General features: G+C 40.5%; 1 protein-coding gene across 1 annotated transcript in view; it reads right to left on the bottom strand.

The window, feature by feature from the left end:
- lrrc58b (leucine rich repeat containing 58b) overlaps positions 1 to 19,676 on the bottom strand; it is a 46,097-nt gene extending 26,421 nt beyond the window's left edge. The window contains exon 1 of the mRNA XM_048603187.1: positions 18,935 to 19,676. Within this exon, the coding sequence (XP_048459144.1) occupies positions 18,935 to 19,410 (476 nt within the window). The 5' untranslated portion in view covers positions 19,411 to 19,676. The remainder of the gene's footprint in view (positions 1 to 18,934) is intronic.
- Between the last annotated feature and the right edge of the window lie 3,782 nt (positions 19,677 to 23,458).

Raw genomic sequence — 23,458 nt, 5'->3', positions numbered from 1 at the left:
GGTATTAAAAAAAAAGTATTATTCATACAGAGAGTTGGTAATATCTGCAGCCTGGTGTTGGAATCAGATTTCATAGTAACATTCAAAAGGCAATTTGTCATGTTCTTGAAGAGCATGATTTTGCAAAGCTTTGAGGGAAAAGCAGAGGGGAGGACTAAATTCCTGTAGAAGCAGCAAAGAAGTAATGGGCCAGACAGCTGCTTGGACTGTCAGATTCTAAGATCATTCTCCTCCTGACAACAAAAAACAAACTCCAGAAAATCCATATTCTAATCAGATTTTGCTATCCTTGTGATCCTATAAAAAGTGTTTCCTAGTAGCTGAAGTATGGTTGGTGCAAGGTTGCCGAGATTTAATTGTTATCCAAAGGCATTTATGGTCTAACTCAATCTCAAAAATAAGTTCAGAACTTAGAGGACTTGACTTCAGATTGCATCAGTTCAGCTTGGGCTAGCTAGCTGACAAGCAAGGACACGAGCATAGTGACAAGAGTCGGAGCAGGAATGGTAACCAAATCAAAACTCCTCCATCACAGAGCCACTACTGTTCTGTTGTCAACAATCCTTGGAGAACAAATGCTAGCTACAATGGTTGTCCCTTTTAATCATGGTATTTGTAGCCAATGACAGCAGCAGTCTAAACTACCAATGCCACACACAGACCTATGATAGGAATGGCTGTGCACTGCAATGGGAATGGAGTTCAAATGTTATCTTGGTGGGTTCTAAAAAAAATATGCTGATGGAGGTGACCACCTATTTGACAGTGGGATGGATGGACTTCAAGGTTCGCATGAAGCCTGTAGCAAATTGGTGGGAGTCCACTGTGTTTGACATTGTCCATAGGTTTTCCACAGTGCAGCAAGCATTTAGTTTTTATACCCATTAACCTTCTTCCACCACAGAATTAGTGTGTAACCATGACTCCTACACCATCTACCATCCATGCATCTGTACACTCGTGTTGGAGCCTGACCACCCCCTAACATGTGCACATTGTCAGGCTCTAAGTCGCTCTTTGATGGCATACAATGGGAGCACTATTATCCCTGCATTTTCACTGCTATCTTTCTCTTCCTACAATGTTTGGAAAAGTTTTCCTTCTCATGCATCTGAAATAAAAAAATGGACATAAGTTGTCTTGCGATGTGGAAGGTGAGAAAGTAAGAAGTAAGTGTGTACACCATTTTAAAATTTTACCCCATGCACTCAACATGGGCGGCACTATCATCCCAGAATTCATTTCCGATTCCCATTTACTCTTAACTTTCATTTATTACTTATTCAGTGGAAAAACATCTCCATGCCAAGCTGTAGCCTCTAATTGCTAGGTGTAAAGTGATTAGTCCTGCATTTATTCTGTTGAGGGTACAGTGCTGCACATAACCAAGCAATGTTCATCTCTTTACAAATTCAGAAATGATTTGTACAGAGCCCTCAGTGATGGAGGTTAACTGCACGTGGGCACTGACCCAGCCGGAATCTATTCAGGAAGGGCCATTCTTACTGTGGCAGTTTAAAGCCTACCATTTGACAACAGAAGGGACTTGTTAGTGACTTCCCATATTTCCCACTCCTTGTACCAAAGAATGTTTGCTGATCCAGCTCAGAAGGTGACTCCATTTGGGGTGCTCAGATGGGAAGCAGGTAGTAGGTTCAACATGTTTTTTAAAAGGTTGACCATTAACTCATGATGAAATTTCAAAGGGCCATAAAAAGAGTAAATCGCATTGCTCACAGTCTGTAGTCACATAGGTTAAAGGACAAAATTTACCACAATGCCCTTGTTGAGGAAAGTCAGAGAGAGTCATTTACCAGCTACTTCTATAATTGCTTACTGATAAGTTTTAAATCAGTGATAGTTACTGTAAAACTTTTATTAAAAATTTCTTAACTGAATTTAAAATGCTCAGCTGAAAAAGTGGAATTTGAATATTTGCCACCAGATCATTAGTTCAGACTCTACATTACTAGCCCATTATCGTCATCACTATACCATTGGTCCTAGCTACAGCTTGCTCATCAGAAGTGATTGCGCGATCAATTAAAGTTAAGAGAGGGTGGATAGTTAGGTATGCACATACCTTCTTCATCTATCCAGTCAGTGGCCACGACTTTAAGGTTGCCCCTTCTCATGGCAGCCAGCACCATTTCCTCTGCTGGGTTTTAAAACAAAAGCAGGCATTTATCTTTTACTGGTTCTTTCTGGTTTCCTGCTGTTTTTTGACCCATATTATAATCTTAGAAAAGGGGTCAGTGAGTCAGTAGGTGTCCTGCAATATATTAAGGTGATGTGGCCGTCATATTTGAAAGAGTGCCAGTTTGTGCGAGCTATGAGTTGGGAGTGTGAAAGAAGTGAATAAGACCAAAATTAAGCACAAGTACTGCTTGACGGAGATTATTAGGTGGCTCTAAGGGCGTAGAAAGTGAGGTGTGGATGAGACTAGCGGTGCAATGGGTGAATTTTTACTTGAAGATTGAACACTGACAGCTCATGCCTGATTATTAAACATCTTTCTGCTCTGCATTAAGATTCTTGGAGTAATATTCCTGTTATTGGTTTCCATTGATATTTCCTTTCATTGTCTCCTGGGCATATTTGAGGATCTTCTGCCTCCTCAGTGAATACAGGATCTCTGTTTTTCTCTTCCAAAGGGTCTCCAATGTATTTTCTGAAAATTTCAGCGCTCGTTCTCTTATACCTTCAGCTATTTCTCAAAACCATACACATTACAGATTCACTTTCAAAAACTGCCACCACTTCACACCTCTCCTTTAAAAGAGTAAGGCTGCCTTAAGTAGAGCTGGTCACTTGCTATCAGGCCCCTTGACGATGTATAGACCAGTGTAACAGTGATCATATGCGCCAAACATTTAAACAGTACACAATAGGAATTGGACATGCTGCCTGTACCACAAACAGGTGTGATGCCAGTTCCAATATTGAGTTTTCAAATTTAACCCCTCCATCTCTGAAGGCCACTCAAATTGGCAGACCTAAATGGAGGATGTTTCAGAAGAGCGTAATTTTTACATGCTCCAGGTTGTAGGAGCAGCTGGACATTTTGTTCTGCACACTCATGATCTTTCTCTGCTTTGATGCAAGGAGGACACTTGCCACTGAATATAACTTTGGAGTCTTTAAAAGAGAATGACATGGTAGTGCTGCAGCTACTACATTGTTCTAGAGAATTATCCCACTCTTAAATCACTTGCCATAGGTGTACTGGAAGAATTCACAGGATGATCATCAACTTGTTTGGCTACATCATGATCTTATTTTCTTTAGCCATCAAGTCCTGAAATGGGACTGGAACCTGGAGCTTCTGGCTCAGAAGCAAGGATGCTACCCACGGCACCACACTAAGAAGGCATTTAGCATATTCAACAATTTTGATGCTTATAGTCACAAGAAGAAAGGAAGAATATTTTAATCAAAACAGAGAACATTTTGTCCAGGAAACAACAATACAGAGGCAAAGACCTGTGAAAACTCAATTTCCATCGCATTTCCAGCACTTATTGAGTGAGGGGCTGCACTTACATTTCCCATGGTGAATGGTAAATCAAAATTAATAAAATTTGCTAAATGACCCATCCCAAATGAAGAAATTATCAACAAGGATCCCATATGTAGTAGTTCTGCAGTTCTCTAATTCAACTCCAGCAACGTGCTGTCAAAGGACCCTCAATGAATTTCTGCAGTGCATCTTGTAAATTATACACATTGCTGATACTGTGCATCAGTGGCGGAGGAAGTGAATGTTTATGGATGTGTGCCAATCAGGCAGGCTGCTTTGTCCTGGACAGTGTCAAGCTTCTAGTGTTGTTAGTGGTGTACTGATCCAAGCAAATGGGATTATCCCATCACACTCCTGAATTTTGCCTTGGTGTTAATCACCAGGCTGTTTGAAGTTAGGGAGGGAGTTCCTTGTTGCAGGATTCCTAGCCGCTGATCTGTTGTTGTAGCCATGTGCCGAGTCTAGTTTAGTTTCTGTTCAATGGCGACCTCTAGGGTGCTGACAGTGCAAGATTCAATGATGGTAATGCCACTAAATGTCAAGGGGCAATGGTTATATTCACCCTTGTTGGAGGTGGTCATTGCCCAGTGCTTATGTGGTGTGAATAAAACCATAAGATATAGGAGCAGAATTAGGCCATTTGGCCCATTGAGTCTGCTCTGCCATTCAATCATGGCTGCTACATTTCTCAGCCCCCATTCTCCTGCCTTCTTCCTGTAACCATTGGTCCCTTTACTAACCAAGAACCTAACTCTGTCTTAAATACACACAATGACTTGGCCACCACAGCCCTGCGAGGCATTCAGTTCCACAGATTAACCACCTTCTGGCTGTAGAAATTCCTCCTCATCTCAGTTCTGAAGTGCAGTCTCTTCATTCTGAAGCTGTGCCCTTGGTTCTAGTTGTTCCCACTAATGGAAACATACTTCTCCACATCAACTCTAACCAGACCTCTCAGTACTCCATAACTTTCAACCAGATCACACCTCAACCTTCTAAACTCCATCGATTTTAGACCCAGAGTCCTCAACCGTTCTTCAAATGACAAGCCTTCATCCCTGGGATCACTCTTGTGAAAATCCTCTGGATCCCCTCCAATACCAGCACATCCTTTCTTGGATATGGGCCCAAAACTGCTCACAATATTCCAAATGCAGTCTGACCACAGACTTATACAGCCTCAGCAGTACATCCCTCCTCTAGTATTCTAGAACCTCTCAAAAATGAATGCTCACATTACATTTGCCTTCCTACCTGCCAACTGAACCTGCATGTTAACCTTAAGAGAATCTTGAACTAAGATTCCCAATTCTCTTTGTACTTCACATTTCCAAAGCCTATTACCATTTAGAAAATAGTCTATGCTTCTATTATTCCTAGAAAAATGCATAACCTCACACTTTCCCACATTTTATTCCATCTGCCACTTCTTTGACCACTCTCCTAGCCTATCCAAGTCCTTCTGCAGCCTCCCCAACATTGCCTGTCCCTCCACATGTATCATATGCAACCTTTGCAACAAAGCCCTCAGTTCCATTGTCCAGATCATTAACGCATAATGTGAAAAGTTTTGGTCCCAACATGGACTCTTGCGGATTTCCTCTAGTCACCAGCTGCCATCCTTAAAAAGAAAGACCCCTTTATCCCCACTCTCTGCCTTCTGCCAGTCAGCCAATCCTCTATCCCATGTCAATACCTTGCCCCTTACATCATAGACTCTTATCTTATTTAGCAGCCTCCTGTGTGGCACCTCATCAAAGGCCTTTTGGAAATCCAAACAGATCATGTCTACTGGCTCTCCTTTGTCTAAATTCGCTTGTTACCTCTTCAAAACAATTCTAACAGATTTCTCAGGCATGACCTCCACCTGCTGACTCAGCCCTATTTACCACGCACTTACAAGTTCTCCGCAATCTCATCTTTAAAAAAATGGGACTCTAAAATCTTACCAACAACTGAGATCAGGCTAACTGGTCTATAGTTTCCTATTTTGGCCTTTCTCTCTTCTTAAACCTATTACTTGACACTTGTTATCCTAAGCCAGGATAACGTTCGGTCTTGCTGCATTTGAACATGGAGTGCTTCACTGTCTGATGGGCAACAAATGATGGACATTGTGGATTGAAACTTTTCCCTCAAGAAAATTTCAACTGACCCCTTTACAACTGAATCAAACACAAATCATTTTCACACAAACACACATTCTAAAAATAATTTTTAGATTCTAATAATATTTTGGAATTAAAGTTTGTACTTGTTCTGCATCTGCGTTAATGTCCTCACAGAGCCAACAGAAGAAGGAATAGTTTTAGCTCAAGTAAATTAAGTTCAAGTCAGTCAATAGGCTGCAGAAAATAAAATAAAATGAATTTCAGAAATTTAGGATAGATTCAGAAGGAAATTGTTAGCAAAGAGTTATCTTACTTTAGAGCACTTTAAGCTCATGACTGGAAGAACTCCAGCGAGACAGTCAAGTCCAAGCTGAGAATTTGGCCTACAATTCTGCTGACTAGAAAGAACAGTACAATATTTCGGCATAGTGAGGCAGTCCACAAAAATCTCAAGCCCTATCGGCACAATGCACTATCAATTGAAAGATATTGATTTTTTTAGGGCAATAATGGAAAAAGTATTCTACACTTGGCACGAGTTCACCATTTGGATTTTTACTGAGCATGGGACAAAAGTATCACGTGGTAAATTAACAGATTTAATGCACTTGAATATTATGGAAATTATGACATAAAAGATCACATGATAGCAAGATAAAAAGATACAACTTCCATGTTGTGAAATGGTCAGGGTAACTACATATAGCTACTATTTTGGAAGCAGTAGAAACAGATAAAATCAGAGTAAGCTTCATAATGATGTCACTGGGTAAGAAAAAAAAATCAAGATAAAAGTGTATAAAATGCAGCTGTTAAGCTGCTGCCAGTTTTCCCACCCATGGCCAAAGTGAAAATTATCCACCTAATCACTGTGCCATAAATCAGGAAACTCAGTTTAATCATGATCCTCAATATCTATTCTACACTTTAAAAATCCTGTTTTACATTCAGTTGGTTTTGTTAAATGCCTCTGTACACTTGATCTTTTTTTGGATTGGATCTCCAATAGACAAAATAGAGTTTAGGAGAAAATGAACAAAACTCAGAATCAACTTCTTTATCCAGAGAGTTACTAGAATTTGGAAATCATTACCACAGGGAGTGGTTGAAGCAAATCATATAGATGCATTTAAAGTAAGGTCAAATAAGTACACGAAGGAGATTGTAGACAGAAAGAGATTCCAGTGGAACATAATGCTTCCATGGGACTCATTAGGCCAGAAGTCCTGTTTCCGTGTTGCATATTTTATGTAAAATAAATCAAAAGGCTTTCTATCCTGTTGAGAAATAACATTTACTCTTTCTAAGCCACTTCTATTAATATCTCATTTGTTCACATTTTACAAATCTGAAAATGTGGGAAGAACAATACCAACTTTACAGATAGATATTAATGAGCAGGTAGCAAGCTCTCTGGCCAAGTGCACTCCCAACTGTGTTCAATAATGCTATTTTGAGACACTTCCACAGCAGGCTGGCAGGAAGTAGAAGATTTATCTGGCAGGTCTCCACGGAGCTAAACTCTTGACGTTGCAAAACAAAAAGTCAAAGATAGCTGAATACTTCTCTATTATAAACAGGGGAATTACTTTAAATAAAACATTATTCCTCCTAGCTTCAGACCTTTCATCTTATTGTTGTTTGTGCGATCTTACAGGATGTGGGATTGTACTGAATGAAAATAGAATACCATATTAGCTTAGAATGAAAAAAATTTAGTGAGTACTTCAAAACGACTCACTGAGCATGAAGGGTTTTGGTTTGGTTAGAGAAAACTAAAAAATATTTAATACCATGACTTCATCCTTTAATAGACATTCCTTGTTTCCTAAGTTCTATGCTTGGTGGATATGGGCATTTAATTGTGTGGAAAGGTGGCACCTTCCAACCTCCATCCCAATTGTGCCTATGGCAGGAATACCAGAGGACAGCCTTCCAGCCTGTCACCAACTAAGGCCCTTAAAGTGACCAACTAATGCTGGTTAAGAGCCTCAATCTGCCACCTCTGGTATTCAGCTACACCGATTGGCCAGCAGCTCTAAACAAGCAGGACCTCTGCCTCTGGAGCACTTGATCCTGCAGAAAAGCCTGTTGCTGGCCCATGTTGAATGTGGCACATTTTCCAAAGAGGTGGTGACAGGGCTCTCACTAATTTGAATTCAACTTTAGTTATTTTTAAAATTCATTTACAGGATGAGGGCATTGCTGGCTAATTGCCTAGAGGGCAGTTAAAAGTCAACCACATCGCTGTGGGTCTGGCGTCACATACAGGCCAGACCAGATAAGGAGGGCAGCTGAGGTTTACCAGACTAATTCTTGGGATGGCAGGATTAACCTATGAGAAAAGGTTGAGGACATCAGGCCTGTATTCTGTATAGTTTAGAAGAATGAGAGGCAATCTCAATGAAGTTTATAAAGTTTTTAAAGAGCTCAACAGGATGGTTTCAGAAAGAATGCTTGTCCTGACAGGTGTAGGCATAGATGCATAGGCACATGGGTATGTAGATAGATAGGTATAGGTATGATGTGGAGGTGTAGGTGCAGTTTGGTGTGTGTCTGCCAGTACATCTGGTTCAATTCTCTAGCTTAAAAATGGTTGCGGAAGCTCAATTATGGAGTAGGTTCACGATGGAGATGATAGTTTTCTACAAATTAATGACATCAGGGTATATGGGGAACACTTAGGAAAATGGCAGGAAATGATTAGCCATGATCTAGAATAGCACAGCAGACTCTAGGCTCTGAAATGCCTGCTTCTATCTTCCTAAGTTTCAAACACTGCCAGTGAGACAATGTCCCATGACCTCCAAGTCTATGTCAGGCAGGCATGCCGGCAGGAAGATCAGACTTAGCGATCGTGAAAAGAGCTGTATAAATACAAGTGCCAATGCAATAATGCATGTACAGCTAATAAAACTACATTAGAAGTGTAAGCAATTTGCATTATTGGAAACACAGTAGCCAATTTGTACATAATAATCAGCCACAAGCTATAAGGTGATGACCAGATAATGTTTTTATGAAGTTGACTGAAGGATAAATCTTGGACAGGACACCGAGGATAATTGTTTTGCCCTTCTTCAGAATAGTGCCATAGATTTTTGTTTTACACAACCATTAAGAAAACAGATGAGATCTGGATTTAATATTTTATCTGAAAAATGGCATTTGAGGGTGAGGCGCTTCCTCAGTATGGCAATGAGTAATCAAGTGCTAAGTAGGACTTCAACCCAGAACCTTGTGACTCAGAAAAGAGTGCTATCAAATGAGCAACAGCTCACATTAAGAACAACTAAGGTCCCACTCTAATACCTGGGCACTTCTAGTGCATACTCTTCTCCAGTCCGAGAAACAATCCTTTACCTCTTGCTTTGATAACTTTTCATTAGTCAATTTTGTATCCATGCAGACACTGCCCCTTCAATCACATGGTTTCATTTTAGCCAATACATCTATTACATGGTACTTTTGATAAAGTACGTTGAAAGCATCAACACCATTACTGTTACCCACGCTCTTCACAAACACATCAAAGAACAAAATCAAGTCAATCAAAGCAGGGATTGGTGTTGGGTCCACTTTTGTTTGTCATTTATGCAAGTGATTTATGAGAACATAGAAAGCATTGTTAGTAAGTTTGTGCATGACACCAAAATTGGTCATATAGTTGATGGTGAAGAAGGTTATCTAAGATTACAAAGAGATCTTGATCAATTGGGTCAATGGGCTGAAGAGTGGCAGATGAAGTTTAATTTGGATAAATGGGATGCATTGCATTTTGCTAAAACAAACAAGGGCACGACTTATACAATTAAAAGTGGGGCCTTGGGTAGTGTTGTAGAACAGTGGGACCTAGGGGTTCAGGTTCATAATTCTTTCAAGTTTGCATCACGTATACAGGGTGGTTAAGAGGGCATTTAGCATGCATGCCTTCATTGGTCAGTGCTTTGAGAACAGGAGTTGGGATGCCATATTGGAGGATGCACAGAACATCGGTGTGGCCTCTTCTGGAGTACTGGTCACCCTGTTGTAAGCAGGATATTATCAAGCTGGAGAGGGTTCAGAAAGGATTTACCAGGATGTTGCTAGGAGTTATAAAGGAGGCTGAATAGGCTGGGACCTCTTTTCATTAGAGTGAATGGGGTTGAGGGGTGGCTTTAAGTAGGTTTATCAAATCACTGAAGGGTATAGATAAGGTGAATGGCAAGTGACTTTTCCCCAGGGTATTTGATTTCAAGACTAGGGGTATATTTTTAAGGTGAAAGGAGAAAAGATTAAAAAAATAACGAGGGGCAACTTTTTGTTTTAAAACACAGATTCATGTGTGAAATGAATTTCTAGAGGAAATGGTGGATGTGCTTACAGTCGGTTTTGGTATGACACGATAGTTCCATTCTCGTGCAATCTTGTGTTATAAGAAAATCGCGCAATAACTGCGACATTTAAAGTGACGGGGACAGAATCGCGTTAGAGCCAATGCAGGAAGGGAAAGTTCACATTCTACAATTGCGTTAAAACCAATTTGCGTTGAAGAAACACACATTATATCAGAACCAACTGTACAGTTACAACATTTAAAAGACATTTGGATAGGTTCATGAATAGGAAGGGTTTGGAGAGATACAGGCTGTGTGCAGGCAGGTGGGATGAGTTTAGTTTGGAATTATGGTTGGCATGGATTGGTTGGACCGAAGGGTCTGTTTCTTGCTCTATGATAGGTTAAAGTATAGGACAACTGGTGCACAAGTATGAAAAGTAATTAACAGATTGAATGGAGTATTGGTCTTTAGCTCAACAAAACTAAAATCTACTGAAGTTATGCAGAGCCTTGTAGAACCCTTCTGCAGTACTGCAGTTTTGAACAATGAGTAAAAAGAATAATATAATGCATCGTCCAAGGCATACAATACATGTTCACTGAAATGATGGGGTCTTAATTCTTAAGGAATAAACTAGGAGAATAGTTTGCATCAACATGTCTTTTATTCACTGTAGGGCTGAGGGGTGATCTAATCAAAGTGTTCAAGTGACAAAAGGAGTTTTACTTCCAGTGGGGAAATCAAGATCACAAAATGAGACCTATGTTGTTTAGGAGGGAAGTGGAAAAAGCATGCCTACAATCAAATGGTAAATGAAATGCAATAGATGTTGGGGCTTTTTATTTGAAAGAGAGAGAATGATGCATTTCCTGCTGAGTAAGACAATTGAGGGATCAGTGAACAAATAAAATTGAGGTATAGATCAATTTTGAATGGCAGAAGATTCAATGCAGTTTAAATGGCTGCTCCTATTCCTCTTCATTTGAAATTGGTAAAGGATTTTTACCAGATTAAGTTTTTAGATTCTATTCTTGTACCTGGTGAGGTGGGGCAGGGAAACATCAGCTAAATTTAAAAAAGAAACCCACACTGGACAGGGGCATTTTTTTTTTTCAAAAAGAAAGATGATGTGCAGGGAGTGATACAGGTCAAAATGCTGAAGAATTCATCTAATTTGGTTAAGATGGGCTACTGACATGGGGTAATGTAGTATGTTGCTTAATTTATCATTACACAGAGAGAAGTTATACTGATTCAACAAACAAATCTATCCATAGCAGTTGCTCTGTGCATTCCTCTAAACTGCAGTATCATGAATAAATGATTCTGCAGATACTGCATTAGTAAATCTTAAATCAGCAATAAAAACTATAAACAGTAATCAATTATTAGGGATGGACAATAAATTCTGGCCTACCCAGTGATGCCTGTGACACATGGAGAAACAAAAAAAAAATTTGACTACATACAAAAATACAGGATTTTAGGGCATTTGATCCAGCAGATCTCTGCTGTAATTTTGCTCTAATGAAATTTTCTCCTTCCAGTACCTAACTAGCTTGCTGTTGATTCTGTAACCTTTTTTAAAAAAACCAAACTATGTTTAAATGTAACGGAAAGGCTTCAGTAACTGAAATTATTTGTTTGTGTAAAGATGCACTTCAGCAAATACAGTTGCATAGAAAGTACTTTCAATAAAAAGCCTGTCTATGACTGAACAAGTCCCAACTTTAACTGGAAAACAATGCAATTAGCCTATGCTGGAATATATTTGCTGACTTGCCATCCAGTGGTTGTCCAGCAAGACAAAAAAAAAAATCAAATATTGTGGATATTGGAAATATGAAATAAAAATAAAGTGCTGGAAATACTTAGTCTACCAGATTCTAACGTGACAGTAAATGTTTTGAGGCAAATATGACTTTTTATATCTGAGAAAACGAACTGATGAAACAGATTAAAGAATTTGGATATGGCAGAAAGAACAGATTGTAAAATTATGTCAGATAATACGGTTAGGATGTTATGGACAATACACAGATGACCAAGACAGGAAAAGTAGTTGGTTAAAAATGGACGATGGTGGATTTAAGTAGAATCAGCGTGGACTGCCTCTGTAGGTATTGACAAAGTGGAAATATACACTATAAATGCTTTCAGTGCCATTATATAGTATAATAGTACAGCAATGCAAACATTAAAGCTTTTTAAACGTGCTTTCACATTAGGACAGTTTATGTAATTCTACAGGATCATTATGACCTTTACTGAAGAACAAATCCAATGTTTACACCACATAAACACAGACCTTGAAGCAAATCGGAGCTGGCCCCTAGTACATGAGTTACCAGAAGGATGATGCAATACCAGCCACAGCTGCATCATCTGAATTGAAACACGTGGGTCTAAAACATTTTGCCTGCTACGTCAAATGCTAATTGTTGTCGAGATTATTATATCAATCAACTCATATACTAGGTTAATGTTCTGAATGTTGGTTTAATTAGGCTGTGAAAACCAACTTTCAAAGCTTTAATAAGGCAAAGTGAAATATTTGACAACAACATAGAGTGGCTCTGTTCACATCACTTTATTATTTACTGGCCCACGTTCTAGGAGTATTCCTGATGGTACAAAACATATATCCAATTTTCTCTGCTTCAAGCTGCAACATATGTCATGGTCCAACATCTTTCTGCAAAACAGAAATTTCTCCTGAGGTCTCACTTTCTTAACAATATCTTTCATTCAATGACCTCTTTTGTCATTTTTTCCCTCAAAGGAAACAGACTTTCCCTATTCATTCAATTAAAATCCTACCGGTACAAGTGACATTAGTAGATAGTGTGATGACCATTCTCATGGTGGACAGTTGGGAAATCCTCTAATTTCCACAGTCAGACCTGTCTCCTTTTTTGAAGGTGATCTGAGATCTCCTGGCATGCTATTCGGGAAGCAAGTTCACAAAAGACATCCAATTACCTACCAAAAGTTACGTGGAATTCTGATTCCAACAGGTTTTCACGCATGTAGTCCCAAATTTTCTCAATACGTGGCATGAAAACATTTCTCATTTCCCCTCCATTTATTTTGCTGGTTATTTTTAAATTTACGATTTCAGGTCACTGACTTACTTTCCTGAGGAATCAACTTTCCCTACCTGTTTTATCACAACTTCTCCATTTTGGATACCTCTATCTGGTCTCCCCTACCCATCCCTGCTGTAAGGAGAGCAGACCTTCTCCAATCCCTGGTATCATGTGAGTAATCCTCCAGTACAGGGACTTCATAACCTGCATTAGTGTGGTTCACAGAATTCCATCTGAGGCTCTACAGAGATTAGAATTAGTAAAGCATTAGCATGACTTCCTTATGTTTGTATCCAACGTCCATACACACGAAGTCAAATATTTTAGATTAATTCTTAAACATCTTACCAACTTGTCCCTTCACTTTCAAAGATTTGTCTCCTATTCTTGTACGACCCACACAATAACATTTCGTTTACATTGTCTCTCCCTGTTCTTCCTCCCAAAGTGTACCGCCACATCTATCCTTAAAATACTGCATCTACCATGTATTTTTCCATACCTTGTATTAGTCTGCTCATATAGTGTCCACTAACTTTGATATATGTGGCAGTCTCTACAATCCCCTCCTCAAAATTCCAACTTTTCAAAACTACTTTAAAAGTACTGATTAAGAGAACATACAAATGCCACTATAATGAGCAGCAGGCGGCCATCTGGCTCTCGAGCCTGTTCCATCACTGTATGATAATGGGTGGTCTAACTGTAACCACATCCATATTGCCCCCAAACCCTTGCTTGTAAGAATCTTTCAATCTCTGCCTTAAATATTCAATGATACTGCTTCCACTGCCTTTTCAGGAAGACAGTTCCAAATTTCTCAAAGGATCATAAATATTTTCCTCATTTTGGTCTTTAAAAACAAAGAGTCGCCTATTTAACAGAGACTGCTACTTCTAAATTTTCCCATAAGAGGGGACATTCTCTTCACATCCACTATCAAGACCCTTCAGGATCTTACATGTTTCAATCAAGTCTTGCTCTTCAAAACCCTAGCAGATGCACACCTAGCAAGTACAAACTTTCTTCGAAGACAATCCACTCATTGCAGATATTAGACTGGTAAACCTCCTCTGAAATGCTGTCAACGTATTTACATTTTTCCCTAAATAAGGTGACCAGTATAGTGCACAGTACTCCAGATGTGATCTCACCAATGGCATCCTCCAAACCCACAATCTCCACCAGCCAGAAACACAAAGGGAACAAATACATAGGGAGATATTATTTGAGAGTTCCCTTCCAAATTACACATCATAAAAATGTACGTATCACCATTTTTCATCATCATTGGCTCAAATGGAAAACTCCCTCACTGACAGCACTGTGAATTGTAGCAGTTCAAAGTATCAAAACCTTCTCTCGTGCAATTAGGGATGAGTAATAAATGCTGGCCTTGCTTGTGATGCCAACATCTCATTCAGAAATTGTTTGTTTTAAACGTCCTGAAATCTAAGCACTAAACCAGGACAGGTAAGCTATCTGCTTATGATTCAGCCAGGCCCACCAAACAAGTTAGGATATTTGCTTGCCAGTTGTGGTCCTAAGTGGGACGTATACCAAACCCAATAATGGATCAACTTGTACCAGGCTGATGGCTTAATCAGGGAGAGTGCCCTCAAATATTACAGGTATCTGTACAGAAGTACAGGTTGGCAGAGTGAATGGATAAGTGAAGATCGAACCCAGAAACAGAGGAAAAAAAAAGGATTGTTGATGAAGCTACATTAGTGATTATGGGGCACCTTGTCCTGAAGGCTATACTGTACTCAAGCAGAACAGGAGGTGCTGTTCCTCCAGCTTATGGTTGAACCTCACTGGACACCCTGGCCTCTTCTACTTCCCACGCCCCCAAGGCACCTTCCCATGCAATTACAGAAAGTGCAACATGTGCCCATTTACCTCTTCCCTCCTTATTATCCAAGGCCCCTGACACACCTTCCAGGTGAAGCAATAACTTCATTCAATCTAGTCTACCGTACCTGCTATTCACAATGCAGTCTCCTCAACAAAGTGCAGTTTGGATGACAGCTTTGCAGAACACCCATGTTCTACTTGTAATAATATCCTCGAGTTTCCAGTTGCCTGCTACTTCAACAGTGTTCCAATGCCAACATTTCTGTCTCAGGCCCACTCCAATGAGGCTCAACACAAGCTGGAGGAACACTTCATCTTCCACTTAGGTACCTTACAGCCATCAAGACTCAAAATTGCATTTAACAATTTCACAGCAAGAACACCTCCTCCCATGTCTGTTACCTACTCCCACAACTCCAGGTCTTGTCACGAAATGGATTGCTTTCAGCACAGCCAACCCATTTTCAACTAGTCAGAGCCACCATTATCACCTGGCTTACTATCAACATTCCCTTTGTCTGCCTATCCTGGATCTCCTCTCCTTCTGGGCTCTGTCTCCACTTACGCACTCACTCTGTTTCCCCTGCAGCCCCTGTCATCAGCATAAATACCACCTTTTCCTAGCTACTTTCAGTTCTAAAGAAGGGTTACTGGACTCAAAACATTAACTCTGCTTCTCTCTCCACAGATGCTGCCAGACCTGCTGTGCTTCTCCAGCAATTTCTGTTTTTTTGTTCCAGATCTCCAGCATCTGTAGTTCTTTGTTTTATCTCACCCCTTTCCTGTTTCAATACCTGGTGATTACTGCCCAAAAATACAGCATCACAGACGTGAGGAAAATATTTCCCCTCAGTTCATGAGTCTTTGGAACATTCTTCTTCAAAAAACGCAGTGGAAGTAGAATCTTTGAATAAGTTTAAGGCAGAGGTAAATCGATTGTTTAAGTAAGGAAGTGAAAGCTTATTGGATGTAGAATGTATCATGGAGTAATCAAATCAGCCGTGCTGGAGCAGGATTGAAGAGTTGACAGGCTTACGCCTGCTCCTAGTTCACATGCTCTGAAATTTGTACACATCCATACTTAAATAAATTGCAGGGAAATGATCATATATAGCTTCCTCTTCAAATATGTCAATGACGGAATATGGAAGTTTAACTTACACCTAAATATAAAACTGATATGGTTTAGCAAACATCACACAATGTTTAAAAATAAGTTAGTGAAGGCAGATTTTCAATCTGATATCTTAGCAGTGTCAGAAAGTACATTCCTGGGTTCTACAAGTGCTCTGCCATCTAATCAGATTTTACAGCTGTATTACGGAGAACTAAAAGCTTGTAGCAGACAATTTTTTAAAAGGCTCTTATGAGCCATAAAAAAAATGCGTTCCTATCAGCATTTAATTAACAACCTGAAACGTCCTGGTCAAGCATCTTCAAAACAAAAAATAAAGAAATCTGAACTCACTTTACTAGACTAAAGATACTGAAATGGACACTTCACTGGAGGATGTTGCTAAGTATTTATTCTTAGAATTGATTATATTAAAAAGCAGGTACAATAGAAATGACTCATTTGTACAGCATTTTATTGTTATGAATCTTATTTGAATGGGGAAAGACTTCACAAAGCTACAGCACAGAGGGATTTGGGAATCCTAATGCATAAAAATCACAAAAATCTACTACACGCATCCAGTAAATAATAAGGAAAGACAAATAGAATGGCCTTTATTTTAAAGAAAATAGAGTATAAAAATAGGGATGTCTTGCTAAAACTATACAAGGTACTACTTAGACCACTCTTAAAATACTGTGAACACTTTTAGTCCCCTTATCGAAGGAAGGATATACTTGTATTTGGAGCAACCCAGAGAAGGTGTACCAGGTTGATCCGAGGTATGGAGGAATTTTCTTATGAGAAGAGGTTGAGTAAGTTGGGTCTGTAGTCACTGGAGTTTAGAGGCAAGAGAGACAAGTTTATTAAAACATTCAAAATTCTTAGGGGTGTGACAGGGCAGATGCTGAGGGGTTATTTCCCCTTATGGGAAAGTTCAGGACTGGAAGATATAATCTCAGAGTAAGGGGTTGTTCGGTTAGGACAGATGAGGAGGAATTTTTTGTCTCAAAGGAAAGCAAATCTGTGCAATTCTTTATTTCTGAAGGCTGTGGAGGCTGGGTCATTCAGCCTAATCAAGGTTGAGAATGACAATTTTTTAAATCCGTAAGGGAATCAAAGGTTATGGGAGAAGGCAAGAAGAAACTGGAGGTGGGGTCAAATCAGATCTCACTGAATGGCAGAGCAAACTTGGTTGGCTTATAGCCTATTTCTGCTCTTACATCTCATGGCAGCTCAAAACAGTGTTTCCAAACAAGTAATACACTGAATCAAATAAGGAGATATCATCTGGATAAGCAAAAGCTCATTCAAAAGAGGAAAGAGGAGCAGCGAGTTAGAGGTTCTGGTCTATGGCCTATGTACCTGATAGCAAACCATCAATGTAGAGCAATTATAGTTAGATGCGTGCATGAGGGCAGAATTGGAGCAGCAGAGATAACTCAGAGGATAACTCACAAGAGTCTAGAATTACAGGGGAACAGCCCTCAGAGGGATTTGAAAACATGGATTAAATTTTAAAGTTATGGCATTGTTTATCCAGAAATAACTGTATGACAATGAACACAGGAGTGCTGGCTGAATTTAAGATAACCCCAAGTTTATGGAGGATGGCAGCTGGGAGGCCGATCAGAACTATATCATTACCTCTAAATTTGACTTTCAAAGTATGGACAAGAGTTTCAGCAGTAAATGAGTTGGGTTAGGCAATGTAACGAATATCAAAATAAGTGGCTTTTGTGGTGGCGTGGAAGGTCAGAAAATCATCTTGAGTTCAAATAGAATAACAAAATTGCAAACAGCCTGATTTAATCTCAGATTGTTGCCTGGAAGAGAGATGGAGTGGATGGCTAGGAAGCAGACTTTGTAGTGGGATCCGAAGACAATGGTTTTGATTATTTCAGTAACTGGGAGGAAAATCTACTCATTCAATGTTGACAAGCAATCAGACCATACAAAGTTGAGCTGCATGTTGTCAGCATACTTTTACAAATTCACTTATCTATATTTGTATTTTAAGGAGGTTGTTGGTTGTTGTCAGAAGACATGTAGGTAGGAAATAGGAAGAAGCTAATTAAGAATGGAACCAGAAGTAAGGAGTAGTAAACGTTGCCTCCCCGTGGTCATTTTACATTAGATGATCAAAATCATGACATAGAAATAGGTAAAAAGGCTGAAAGACAGTTAGCCCAGCTGACACCCATTTAATTTTAACAAATGATTATAAAATTTAAACAACAGTAAATAAGTGAGAAGCAGGAAAAGTACAGCCAGTCAGACAGCATCCGAGGAGCAAGAAAGTCAACGTTTCAGGCTGAAACCCTTCGTCAGGACAGTCATTTCGTATTATACACACATTTACTAAAGTGAAAAGACCTGGTTCTTTTGTCAGTACAGACAGTAACATTAGAATGGTTACAAGAGGCTAAGATATTTTAATGTAAAGTCAGCATTGAGGGAATAATTCATTTTATAAAGCATCAGCTGTGGGAGAGCTCGTTAAATTACAAATTGTAAGCTGTCCCAAGTTGTTACTTAGTAACATGCAACAAACCTAATACATGCTTACTCTTTTATTCCATGGCATTGTTCCTTTGAACATTACTGTACACATAACAGTATGTTACTGAAAATAGTTAATGTCACCTCAGAGAACACCTTGTAACTGCCAAGTGCTTTTGTTTAAAAAAAACTCGAGTGGCCTTGCAGTTTCACAAAACTATCCTGATCAGCGAAGCAACTTAATAAAACTCAAATTCCATAGATAGTAAATGAAATGTCTTCAGATTGTAAAACAAACTATAAAAGCGTTATTAGGTCTCGAAAATAACACGGCAGTATAAATATTAAAATATATGTAACTATACGTAATGCTATTATTTCCCAAAGGAAATCAAAAAGCAAATCTTGCACCATTTTACCTGGTTAAATTTTCTATGTTTGGTGGTATAGTTTTAAGTCTGTTTCCCCCAAGTGAAAGCGATTTGAGTGTTTGCAATTCTAGAAGCTGAGAGGGAACCTCTTCAAAACGATTGCCACTGAAATTGACAACTTCCAAACCCATCTTTCCCAAGTCCTTGGGCAGGGAGAATTCGTCCATTCTGTTATTTTTGGCTATTAAAGTCCTAAGTTTAGTCAGCTCGAGGATATCGTCGCAGATGAAGGACAGTCCATTGGAGCTGATGTCCAGGAACAGCAAGTTCCTAAAACAGGCGATACTTCGAGGGAAAACAGTCAATCTGTTGTGTGTCAACAGTAACTGTTGAGTCTCGATTTTCTTTTCTTCGCTGACGTCTTCCAAAGACACCGTATCCAGATTCATTCTGGACAGGTTCAACACGCTATCTCCTTCCATATTCTCCAAAACATCCATAGCTGACCCCGGCAAAGCGAACATTTTAAAACTTGATCAGAATGCTAGAGCGAGAGGAACAATCCAAATGAAGTTCACTGGTGGTGGCACAGCACTCAAATAGCTCGCCCGATTTCAAGTCCGCGCCCCGGAATCCGAATTGCCCATAACGGCCCGCGGAGGCGGAAAGCTGAGAGCGCGAGCACGCAGCGTCCGGGGCGGGGCGGGGCTGAGTCACGCGGTGTCTGTGCAAAGGTCACAGCGTTACTACGTAAAGCCCGCGAGGGAGGTTGGCCGAAGTTGGCGGTTAGAGGATCACATGGTGAGGCCTCAGTGGGAGAGCAAAGAGGAAGGAGACAGCACCAGTGAAAATTACAGCTTGCTAAACAACTGACAGCTGGCCTTCGACGTCTTATTAGTGACTGGCAAAAAAAGATCAATCGGTATACAAAGCATCCCCCATCTTCAGTACTGAGAAAGTAGAGAAAACAGTGATCGCGCAGGAGGTCACGTGAATTCAGTCTTCCAGCGTGTGGTGTGAAACTTTGGAGATTACACTCTTTAATTCTGCTTTGACCACCCATTCGGATAATGTTCAAGACTTTTCCCGCCCCAAAACGGCTCTTCTAACCATTCTTTGCTGATGTTTGTGGCTACTCCAAGCTGTAGATCTGTCACGGTTTTCCATGGCACATTTATACCTTGTGAGATCCCAGGTTCTTCACATGTGTCTGGCTGCTGCCTTTGCTCACTGACATGACATTCGGAGTTGGGCAGATAAGTGGCAAGTAACATTTGCACCACATGTGCCAGGCAATGACCATCACCAACACGAGAATCTAACCATCAGCCCTTGACATTCCAAAGGCGCTACTATTTCTGAAGCCCCATTATCAATATCATGTGGTTCTCATTCGCTAGTAACTGGACTGGACCAGCCACTTAAATACAGTGGCTACACGAGTGGATCAGACGTTCGGAAACGTGGGACAAGTAAACACCTGATTTCCCAAAAACTGTCTGCTATCAATGAGCCAGGAGTGTGATAGCATACTCTCCATTTTCCTGAATGAATATGTGAATACGGACTGGGAGTAGGCCATTGAGGCCTTCAAGCCTGCTTCCCCCATTTAATAAGATCATAGCTAACCTGATCGTAATCCCAAAAGTGCATAAATCCCAGGGACCTGATCAGATGTATCCTAGAACTCTGTGGAAAGCTAGGGAAATGATTGCTGGGCCCCCTGCTGAAATATTTGTATCATAGATAGGAAGAGTGGAGGTTGGCTAACATGGTGCCACTATTTAAGAAAGGTGGTAAGGAAAAGCATGACCCTGAAATTGGTGGTGGGCAAATTGTTGGAGGGAATCCTGAGGAACAGGATTTACATGTATTTGGAAAGGCAAGGACTGATTAGGGATCGTCAACATGGCTTTGCGCATGGGAAATCGTGTCTTATTAACTTGATTGAGTTTTTTTGAAGAAGCCAGGCAGCATTGCTGTGTTCCTCCAGCTCCACGCTGTGTTATCTCTGACTCCAGCATCTGCAGTTCTTACTATCTCTGGGTGATGGTGGTGGAGGGGCGCTTTTCAGACTGGAGGCCTGTCACCAGTGGTATGCCACAATGATTGGTGTTGTGTCCACTTTTTTGTTAAGGCCAATCAGGGCAGGATTTACACACAATGTTAAGATCCTGGGTAGTGTTGCTGAACAAAGAGACCTTGGAAAGCAGGTTCATAGTTCCTTGAAAGTGGTGTTGCAGGTAGATAGGATAATGAAGAATGCATTTGGTATGCTTGCCTTTATTGATCGTTGCATTGAGTATAGGAGATCCAGCTGTACAGGACATTAGACATACAGGACATTACTGGAATACTGCATGCAATTCTGGTCTCCCTGCTGTAGGAAGGGTGTTGTGAAACTTGAAAGGGTTCAGAAAAGATTTATAGGGATGTTGATAGGGTTGGAGGGTTTGAGCTATAGGGAAAGGCTGAATAGACTGGGGCTGTTTACCCTGGAGCATCGGAGGCTAAGTGGTGACCTTATAGAGGCTTATAAAATCGTGAAGGCATGGATAAGGTAAATAGACAAGGGCTTTTCCCTGGGGTGGGGAAGCTCAACTAGAGGGCATAGCTTTAGAGTGAGCCGGGAAAGATTTAAAGGGGAGAACTTTTTCATGCAGAGGGTGGTGCATGTACAGAATGAGCTGCCAGAGGAAGTGGTGGACGCTGGTACAATTACAACATTTAAAATGCATCTGGATGGTTCATGAATAGGAAGGATTTAGAGGGATATGGGCCAAATGCTGGCAACTGGGACTAGATTAATTTAGGATATCTGCTTGGAATGGACAAGCTGGACCGAAGGGTCTGTTTCCATGCTATAAATACATTTTCTCACCTACCCTGGTAACTTTTCACCCCCTTACTTAACAAGGCTTCATCTACTTTAAAATGTTCTCCGACTCCCCTAGTTTTTTATGAAGTGAGTTTGAAAAACACATAACCCTCTGAGAGAAAAAGATTTTGCCTCATCTCTGTGACTCCTGATTTTGGGGATTGGGTATTTATCCAGCTGTGAAAAGAAGTTTACTGTTTGTTTGAAATCCCCACAAAGGCGAACTGACCCGTCGGACTGTACAATCGGTACGACCGGTGCTGCCTATTCTGAAAATTGTATTGTTTTGATGATTCCTTGGCTCTCCAGCCTCCTGATTTTTGCCTCTACTTTTGCACGTAAGACTGAGGCACTGGGAGGTCTTACAGAATCATAGAATTGCTTCTTGGTCAACATGTAAGGTGGCTTTTGCCCTTTGAAAGTCCCTAGACTTGTCTTGAAAATCTTTCAGGTATTTAATTAGGACTTCAATCAGGCAGCATTTTGCAAGTGAAAAATATTGAGCCAATCAAATTGAATCTCTCTCAACCAATTTTGTCCCATCAAGCTTGTGCCCAAGCCTTCACCACAATCAGTGGTGACTAAACCAGCTGTTTCTCCTAAGAGACCAGAACCGCCATTGTATCGTTAATCTGCAGGGTTTCCCTGGTATAGGTTCTCAGTGTGGCTGAAATCTTACACAAACTTAGGAGTTGGAGTCCAGAGCAAATTTGGTAAAGACTGCCTCCGTAATCACTGATACAGCCGCACTGGTATTGACCTCCATTAGAACCAGGTGATCATTTAACCAAACGATTGCTTAGCAGCATCCAAATCAGAACCAATTTAACTGTTCCAAACCAGCTGTAGATGGATTTTCCAGGGTGTGCAGTCTGCTGGATCCCAGCCTATGAGTTCTTTTGCTCAATTCAGGCCTTGTGTGACTCTTTTGCAGTTTTGAATCTGCATTCTGGCAGCAACTACAATGGCCTTCAGCCCGGATCCACGAGAAAATTTTAACAGTTTGGCCAAGGCTTGGCTTTGTTTTGGGGTTTTGCTGTGGGCTAACCTAGAGTCCTTCTGTTCAGGATACATCCTGAGTGAGGCTATGCAATTTCCTTCACCCAAGTGGTGTTCCCCAAGCTCAGTCAGCCTGGCGAGGGTGTCCGCTTCCGTCGGAATACCCAGTAACTCTCAAGCTTCACTTGCTGTGCTTTCTAATGACAAAGCCAGTTGTAATGCCTGTTGGAATTGCAGTTGGGTTTCAGCTAATAGGTGTTTTTACATGGTTGTATCATTAATCCTGCTCTCATTGCCACTGAAATAAATCCATCAGGGCTGGTATCTCATCACCAAGTCACCCTTTATTGACACGTGCATAGGACAAGACACTGACCCAGCTAGCTCAGAGCTGGCCCCTAGAGTGAACAGAACCTCTGACTCTCCTGTTTAATATCTGTCAGCCAGAACTCCCTGATTGGACCAGGTTAGCAGTCTCAATCAGGGAATTCGTATTCTGTGAGGTCCACCTGGCTGACCTCATTCCAATCACTACAGTCTCAAAATTACAAGATTCTACCCTAACTCTCCAGTTAGAGTAACTTCATTGTTGAGCTCACTTTCTTTCTGTTGTTTTTGTTCTCCACCAGCCCACATGCTACTTCCACCATCACCATTAACTGTTGACGTGCTCCCATTCTCTGATCCTCCATATG

This window comes from Rhincodon typus, chromosome 11 (assembly GCF_021869965.1).
Source record: "Rhincodon typus isolate 14 chromosome 11, sRhiTyp1.1, whole genome shotgun sequence".
In the NCBI taxonomy this organism is placed as follows: Eukaryota; Metazoa; Chordata; class Chondrichthyes; order Orectolobiformes; family Rhincodontidae; genus Rhincodon; species Rhincodon typus.
The sequence above is the reverse complement of the archived record's forward strand: the minus strand, read 5'-3'. Positions and strand labels throughout refer to the sequence as shown.